At 41.8% G+C, this 9205-nt stretch overlaps 1 protein-coding gene across 1 annotated transcript; it reads right to left on the bottom strand.

The window, feature by feature from the left end:
* Positions 1-4772: 4772 nt before the first annotated feature.
* Positions 4773-5336, bottom strand: LOC127123823 (uncharacterized). The gene has a single exon (XM_051053998.1). The coding sequence runs from the start codon at positions 5334-5336 to the stop codon at positions 4773-4775; it is 564 nt and encodes a 187-aa protein (XP_050909955.1).
* Positions 5337-9205: the final 3869 nt, after the last annotated feature.

Raw genomic sequence — 9205 nt, 5'->3', positions numbered from 1 at the left:
ATGAAATATTTCCATATGTGATAAACAGTTAATATTTCCAAAATTTGCAAATAAAACCCTAGAGTTCCTTTGAAATAAAAACAAATCATGTGCACAAGAATTGCATGCATCATATGCATAAGCAGGTTTTGTTCCCGGCTTCTGATCCTGTGGTCTAACTCTGTGCTCTTCATTTATTTTGAAGACAAGTTGACTCACCGGTACTACACCAGAGCCAACTCTTCAAGATTGATGGATCATCTAGAGCAAGAGAACCGTGAACTCAAGGAGGAAGTCGCCAGACTGAGTGCTTTGATGGATTCGTTCCTAGCTGCCCATAGTCAGTCTTCTCCAACACCTTCAACTCCTCCCCAGAGGACAGTCATTTCTGAGATTGTTTCCTCAACTGTGCCTGCAGCCAGTGCACACTTTGTTCCGACAGCTATGCCAGCCGGGTTTCCGTGGGGGATGCCTCCCAATTTCATGCCTGAGGGCCCTGCTCCAACTTTTGCTTCTATGCCGGCATCTAGCCCGGTCCTTGCTGTTCCTCCTCCTGTCGTGCATACCGTGCCTAGGGTAGACGACACCATCTATCATTCTGAGCCATCTGAGGGCCCAGATGTTCATGAGAAGATGGACGCTATGAATGACCAATTTCTTGAGTTGCGCAAGGAATTGAAGACTCTTAGAGGAAAGGATCTGTTTGGCAAGTCTGATGCCGATCTGTGCTTGGTTCCCAATGTGAAGATTCCTGTGAAATTCAAGGTCCCTGACTTTGAAAAATACAAGGGGAATACCTGTCCTCTCAGCCACCTGGTCATGTATGCCAGGAAGATGTCAACTCAGACTGATAATGACTAGTTGCTCATCCATTACTTTCAGGACAGTCTGTCCGGTGTCGCTCTGCGTTGGTATATGGGGCTGGACAGTGCGAACATCCGATCCTTCAATGACCTTGGCGAGGCCTTCGTCAACCAATACAAGTATAATGTGGATATGGCTCCCGATAGGGATCAATTGAGGGCCATGTCCCAGAAGGACAAGGAAACATTTAAAGAGTACGCCCTTAGGTGGCGAGAGTTGGCAACACAGATCGTGCCTCCGCTGGAAGAGAAAGAAATGACCAAGATCTTTCTGAAGACCTTGAGTTCATTCTATTATGAGCGGATGATTGTTAGCGCTCCTTCTGACTTCACCGAGATGGTGAACATGGGGATGCGTCTAGAGGAAGGGGTTAGAGAAGGACGTCTAACCAAGGATGAAGGCTCTTCTACCAAACGTTATGGGGCGTTTGCGAAGAAGAAAGATGGAGAGGCACATGCTGTGACCTCCCATGTGAAACCTAGAAGACCCTCTATGAGGAGGAAGACCGTGCGTCCTGCCGGTAACCAGCACCAGGTGGCTCATATAGCACCTGTTTTCAGAGACAATCAGCAGTATCAGCAGCATAGCAACAATCAGCAATCACCTTAGCAATATCAGCAACAACATCGTCCTCAACAGCAGGCCTATCAGCCTCGCAACAGTAATCAAACCAGCACGAGTTATGAGAGGAAAAATGTCACTTTTGATCTGATTCCGATGACATACGCAGAACTCTATCCCTCTTTGATAGAGAGGAAGTTGATTACTCCGAAAGACCCGCCAGCTATACCTGCTAACCCTCAGTGGTGGTATAAGCCTGAATTGCATTGTGTATACCACTCTGGTGCTCCTAACCACGATGTGGAGAATTGCTATCCGTTGAAGATCAAGGTTCAAGACCTTGTAAGGTGTGGCATTTTGTGCTTTGAGGACGTAGGTCCTAATGTTAAGAAGAACCCATTGCCCGAGCATGGGAAATCTGTCAACATGGTCCAGGGCTGCCCTGGCATAGGCTTTTCTTCTGGGGTCTTCAATGAGAAAGGGTTGTTCAAGAGTGGAGGTTTCGTCCACACTGGTCAGGAGGAAGAAGCTGCTGCTGTCTTGGAAGAAGATACAGAGGACTCCGACAATTTTGTCATCCCTGGAGGGGTCTGCAACAATTGGGTCACTCTGGATATTCCTACAGTCGTCCACAAGTCAAAGTAATGATCACTTTGTTTAAAAAACCCTTCTCCCATGCCAAAAGGAGAAGTGATGACATTGTTGGCAACATAAATGCAATGATATTTTCATTCAATAAATTCATGCTAAATGTTTGTTTTTCCAATTATTTTCCCTATTTTGCTTTTTGCATGAAATTGGTGATCACATAAAACCCTAAAAAAAAAGAGAATAAAATCAATCTTTTCATCTGCATAATGATTTGCCTTGTTTGATTTCTAAAAAGCTTTTCATATCCAAAATCATTATGCAGGTTGATTTCTAAACCCATTGAACATAATGATCCAACGCCATCTCCTAATTTTGAGTTCCCTGTATTTGAGGCAGAGGAAGATGATGTTGAAGAGATTCCTGACGAGATTACCCGTCCACTTGAGCATGAAAAGAATATCATTCAGCCGCACCTTGAGAATCTAGAAACAGTCAACTTGGGGTCTGAGGATTGTGTGCGAGAGTTCAAGATCGGGGCACTCCTGGAAGAATCTGTTAAGAAGGGGTTGATCGAATTGCTACGAGAATATATCGATATCTTTGCTTGGTCATATGAAGACATGCCAGGTCTAGATACAGATATTGTGCAACATTTCCTGCCTTTGAAGCCTGAGTGCGTGCCTGTGAAGCAGAAGCTCAGAAGAACTCACCCTGATATGGCAGTGAAGATCAAAGAGGAAGATCAGAAGCAAATTGATGCGGCGTTTCTGGTGACTTCTACATATCCTCAATGGGTGGCCAATATTGTGCCCGTGCCCAAGAAAGATGGAAAAGTCCGAATGTGTGTGGATTATAGAGATTTAAATAAAGCTAGTCCGAAAGATGATTTCTCTCTACCACACATTGATATGTTGGTAGACAATACAACTAAATTCAAAGTCTTCTCATTTATGGACGGATTTTCCGGATATAATCAGATTAAGATGGCACCCGAGGATATGGAGAAGACAACATTCATCACACCTTGGGGAACATTCTGTTATCGAGTGATGCCCTTCGGTTTGAAGAACGCCGGAGCCACGTATCAACGAGCTATGACTACCTTGTTCCATGATATGATGCACAAGGAGATTGAGGTATATGTTGATGATATGATTGCTAAGTCGAGAACGGAAGTTGAACATGTAGAGCACTTGGTGAAGCTTTTTCAGCGTTTGAGGAAGTTCAAGCTTCGTCTGAATCCCAACAAGTGTACATTTGGAGTCCGTTCCGGCAAGTTATTGGGCTTTATTGTCAGCGAAAGAGGTATTGAGGTTGATCCTGCAAAGGGCAAAGCAATACAAGAGATGCCTGCGCCCAAAACTGAGAAGCAAGTCCGAGGTTTTCTTGGCCGCTTGAATTATAAGAGTGAGGTGAAGGGGAGTGTATCTTTGTGAAGGGAAATTGAGTTTCATCAAAGATAACATGCCTCGAAATTATTAATTTTCTATTAGACAAATCAAAACACTTATAACCTCTATGATTCGGCGGATAACCCAGGAAGACACACGGAGTAGAGCGGGATTGTAACTTATGAATGGTAGATGACGAGAATAATGGATAACATAGACAACCAAAGACTCTGAGATGTGTGTAGGTGGGATCACGATGATACATGAGTTGTGTTGATGAATGATGATGAAGTGTTTTACAGGGGATAATATTTAACAGGTAACTTGCCATGTGGAGAGCATGATGCCAAAACGAGGGGGAAACAGAAGAATGAGCTAGCATAGTGCGTATCATATTATTAATGGTTCTTATTTTGCATTCCGCTTTCCCATTTTGTGAGGATGTGCGGGGACAAGAGAAATGAAAAACTAGACCATGATCAATGCAATATTTTTGAAAAAGTTCATTATTATATTCACCGCCATTGTCACATTGAAATGTTTTGACTTTTTGCAAAAATTGAGTTTGAATGAGTTGAGTAAGTGACTTGAACGTTTCAAACACATGAGATTTTCTGCTAATAGTAAAAGTCCATAAGAAGTTTGTAAAATCATCTAAGAATAAGACATAATATTTATGACCAACAGAACTTAAAATTGGAGACGTCCATAAATCACTATGTAAAATGTCAAAAGGCATCAAAGTCGTAGTTTGAGAATCAAAAAATGGCAATTTAACTTGTTTGCCTAAAACACAATAGTCACAAACGACAGAAGAATTAAAAGGTTCACAATATATGAACTTATTTTTGCGAAGGGAATTCAAAACAGACACGCCATGATGACCAAGACGACTATGCCAAAGACTGGATGTGAGACCGACAAATTTGGGAGGAGTGGTAACTGGATAAAGATCTCCATGACTGTCACATCTAAGAAGGGTGATCCCCGTCTGAAAATCAGAGACAGTAAGACCAAAAGGATCAAAGGAAATAGAAACATTATTATCAGTGGTGAGTCATCTCTCAGAAATTAAGTTTTTAATAATTTTCGGGGCATGTAGGACATGGTTAAGGTGAAGTGGTTGGTGAGATGTGGTTATTTATGTCTGTCGGGTGCCGTGAATTGGAATTCCATGGCCACTTCCTACAATGACTTTCTGATTTGAATTATTTACTGGAAAATAAGACGAGAGATTACCTTGTGATACGGTTGTGTGAGATGTTGCGCCCGTGTCCATGTACCACTGATTGTCAGGAGTGTGGAGTGACATAGTATGCATTGCAGTCTCAATCTCTATTGATATCTGAGATGAGGTAGAGGTTGCATACACCTGAGAACGTTGTCCTAGAATGCCCGACTGTTTAGGAGGACCGGCAGGGCGTGTCCATTGAGAGGTGGGATACGAACTCGGTGGCATAGTCCATGGTGGTGGAGTCCAATCTCATGGTTGCCAGGTTGGGTATTGCTGTTGCTTTTGCCAAGGAGGAGCGGACCAAGGTGAGCGAGCGCTGGGAGCTCCACACTAAGGTACCCTGCAGTTACCGCGTCCCCCTCCGCGACCTGGTTGTCACGGGAGCCAGAACGGTTGTCGAGGGGGAGGTTGCCACGCAGAGAGGTGTCTTTAGTAGGTTTCGGCTGAGTGGTGTGCATAGAAACATGAGAGCTTGTGTTTGCCATCTTAGCCATACCGACTTCTTCCAAAGTGAGCATGGAACGAGCCTGATAGAATGTCGGAAGAGGGTTGCTTTGGCGAATCAAAGTAGCAACACTGGGGTAAGCTTCTGGGAGACCAGAGATCAACTGAAGGACCAGACGATGATTGTTGACAGGGGAGCCGGAATTTCTTAACTGATTAGAAAGCATTTTAAGACACTGACAATAAGCTGAGACATTGGGAAAATCCTTCATACGAGTGTTAGAAAACTCTTGCTCAAGAGTGACAACTCGAGCATTTTGGTTGTCCTGAAAAATATCTTCCAAGCGATTTCATGCTTCCATTGCAGTGGAGTTGGGTTCTAGAATAGTGGTCAGCAAATCATTAGAAATAATGGAATAAATCCACTGAAGAAGGGTGGCATCAAGAGTGGACCATTGTTCATGGTTGGCATTGGTAATGACTGGTGGCTCTTTTCCGATAGATGGAACGATGTGATGCAGGATTCGATTTGAGCGAGTATGGATGCGGAAAAACTCGGCCCAGGTGCCATATTGATCTTTTTCCATATCAAGAATAATAGGAATGTGGTTCTTAATATTGGAAATGACAAGAGCGGGATGAAACTACGATTTGGAACCTCGAAACGTCGTGTTCTTGGGCTGGCCAGAATCACTAGTATCGGCGGATTTGTGGGTATCGACAAATTTATGGGTATCGGCGTCACTGTGTTCTGAATGGTTTGATTCAGACATGGCTGCAGGTGTGACGGCGGAGGCGCAAATAGAGGTGGAAGGCGAGAGAATAGAGTGATTATCGTGTTCGGCGGCGGCGGTACAGAGTACGGTAGTCCTATTGCGGTGGTAGACTTTAAGGAGGGAGAAGAAGCATACGGCGGCGGACTGTAATGGGGGAGAAGAAGAAACGTGTTTCTGCGTTTTTTTTAGAGAGAGATCGGTTAGGATTGATACCATGTAAGATAATGGAAATCATGTCCTTCTCATTGATCTGAATAAAATATATATACATCAATGTGTAACATTTGGTCAACTATCCAATTATGATACAACATAATTATAGAAAACTAATTATGACTAATTATAACAATATATTCTATTCTATCAATAAGATCATTCATACAAAGCAGTAAACATAAACAATATAAAAATAGGGGAATCTAAAATAGAACCTGAATGCTTTCATAATTCTGTTTAATCTCTTATTTACTTTTTGCATTAAAACTCGAACCCCCCATTTTTTACTAGTTTTTATACATTGCACACATTTGGTCTTGTTAGAATTAGTCCCTATGGATTTGATCTTTTTATTACTTATACATTAATGGTACATTTACCGAGAAGTCATCATATATCTATTTATTACTTCACACATCCGTGCACTTATGGTTGCATCAAGCTTTTGGAGCTATTGTCGGGGACCAACTGCATTTAATATTGAATTTATGTTTGATCATCGTATATACTAGAACTTATTTTTCGACTTATTTTATTGTGTTTGTATGATGTGGTTCTCGCCGCTCTTGTATGCAAAGAACTTGATTTGTTGGTAACTTAGTTGAGCCCGTAGACAAAATCGAGCATTTCTTACTCGAGAGATGCCAAATTCTTACATTACAAGCTATGGATGATCCAGTTGATGCTAATCTCCTTAAGGATTATGAAATTCCAACTTAAGAGGAACCACATTGTAGTATTGTGCACCCGCCGATTACGGCTAATAATTTTAAACTAAAACCTTCCTTGATTGGTTTGGTGCAACAAAACCAATTTTGCGGTTTACCTTCGGAAAATCTGAATCTTCATCTTTCTATTTTTGCTTATAATTATGGTACTGTTAAAGGCCAATGGTGTTGACTAAAACACCATCTTCCTTTGCTTGTTCCCCATTTCTTTAAGAGATCGTGCACGGGCTTCGCTCCCATCCTTGCTCGCCAATTCAATTACTTCCTGGACCCAGTTGAAAGCGGTCTTTCTTGCACGGTATTTTCCGCCAAGCAAAGCGGCCGAAGTTAGGAATGAGATAAGAAAAATTAGGAAAAAAGGTGGGGAATCATTGTTTGATGCATGAGAGCATTATAAAGCTTTTTTTAAGACTATGCCCTTTCCATGGGCTTGAGAAGTGGATGATTATCCATACCTTTTACACTGGTCTCCTTTACTCCAGAAGGATTACCTTAGATGCGGATTCTGGCGGAGCCCTAATGAATAGTCCATAATATGTAGCCTATAACTTGATAGAAGAGATGACTAAAAACCACCACTCCTAGGGAAGCGTGTGACAAGTTACCGTTAAGTCTACCCCTAAGACCAATAGTCTTTGTGAGGTTAATGTGTTTGATCATATGAACGCTAAGATGGATTGCCTTTACCAAAAGATAGATATCATAAGCTCCGCATCTTCCACACCTGCTATTCCATTCCCTATTGCTTATGCTGCCTCCACTACTCTCTACTGTGAGATATGCAGAATTAATGAGCATACCGATAGAGATTGTCAAATGATCCTTACAGGAGGATTAATCCAAGAAAATACGAACTTTGTGAAAAATAACCAGAGGAATAATCCATACTCCAAAACTTATAATATTGGGTGGTGTGATCATCCTAAATTCTCTTATAGGAACAACAATCCCCAACAGGCCATGGGACATCCAGGTTTCCAAAAAGCTACAGCAATCGAGCCTAAGAAATCTAACCTTGAACTTTTGATGGAAAAATTTGTATTGGCGCAAACCCGTTAAAACAATGAGTTTAGAAATCAAAATCTCCTTGCAAATGAGGCGCTTAGGCAATTGAAAAATAAGGTTGATAATGTTGTGACTCATACCAAAATTCTGGAGACTCAAATCTCCCAAGTAGCATAATAACAATCTACTTCTTTTGCCCCTCTTGGATTATTTCCGGGGCAACCCGAACAAAATCCTAAGGTACATTTGAATGTTGTGACAACCCGTAGTGGTAAGCAAATGAGTAGTTCTGGTGTGTGTGTGTGTGTGTGTGTGTGAGAGAGAGAGAGAGAGAGAGAGAGAGAGAGAGAGAGAGAGAAAGGTTGATGAGAGTGTGCCAACACCACCCGAAAAGGAGTTCGTTGAAGAGGTTGAGAATGAGGCACCTTATGTTGTTCCTCCTCCCTACAAACCTGCTATTCATTTCCCATAAAGGCTTGTGAAAGTCAAAATGTAGTCCCAATTCAAAAAAATTGTGAAACTTCTAAAAAAGATCCACCTCATTGTGCCTTTCACCGAAGCACTAACTTGAATGCCCTTCTATGTAAAGTTTTTAAAAGAGATTCTTTCCAATAAAAGAAAGCTAGAGGACCATGAGATTGTGGCTATGACCATTGATAGTAGTGTCATGATCTAAAACATGGTAATACCTAAGCTCAAAGATATGTGAAGTTTCTTTATCCCTTGTCATATAGGTACCATGGACTTTGAAATGACGTTATGTGATTTAGGAGCTAGTGTTGGCTTAATGCCTCTGTCTGTGTGTAAGAAGTTGGATATGGGGGACATGAAACCTACCAATGTGTCTTTGCAACTTGCCGACAGATTGGTTAAGTATACTATAGGTAAATTAGAGGATGTCCCACTGAGAGTCATAGAGTATTATGTGCTAGTTGACTTTGTTATAATGGACACCGATGAAGATTGTTAAATCCCGACACTTTTAGGCAGACCTTTCTTAGCTACGGCGAGGCCATCATAGATGTCTAGAGGGGGAAATTGATCTTTAAGGTGAGAGAAGATAAAATTGAATTCATTTTAGCAAAACTGTTGAAGAACCCTTCTTTAAGGGATTCTTGTAATTTGGTAGATTTACTAGGGGGTTGTGTTCAAGAGAACACATCGAAACCTCCTTTGACCGTTAAGTTGGAAGAGAGTTTGCTTGGTGACACTGAGGTTGAGAAGGTTGATACCAAGGTTAAGGGTTATGAAGAGGACTTAAGAGGAAATCCTATCTCCTCTAACCAAGGCCTTCATATGCCTGTTATGAAAGGTAATGAACTCAAGAACCATAGGGCCCGTCTAGGGCAAAATAAGAATGAGCCTAAGGAAAATAAGACAATGAAAGAGAAAGTCCGTGAAAAACCGGACCAAAAG

The sequence above is a fragment of the Lathyrus oleraceus genome, chromosome 2 (assembly GCF_024323335.1).
Source record: "Lathyrus oleraceus cultivar Zhongwan6 chromosome 2, CAAS_Psat_ZW6_1.0, whole genome shotgun sequence".
NCBI classification, from domain to species: Eukaryota; Viridiplantae; Streptophyta; class Magnoliopsida; order Fabales; family Fabaceae; genus Lathyrus; species Lathyrus oleraceus.
Note: the sequence above shows the minus strand (reverse complement) of the source record. Positions and strands in the feature narration are given on the sequence as shown.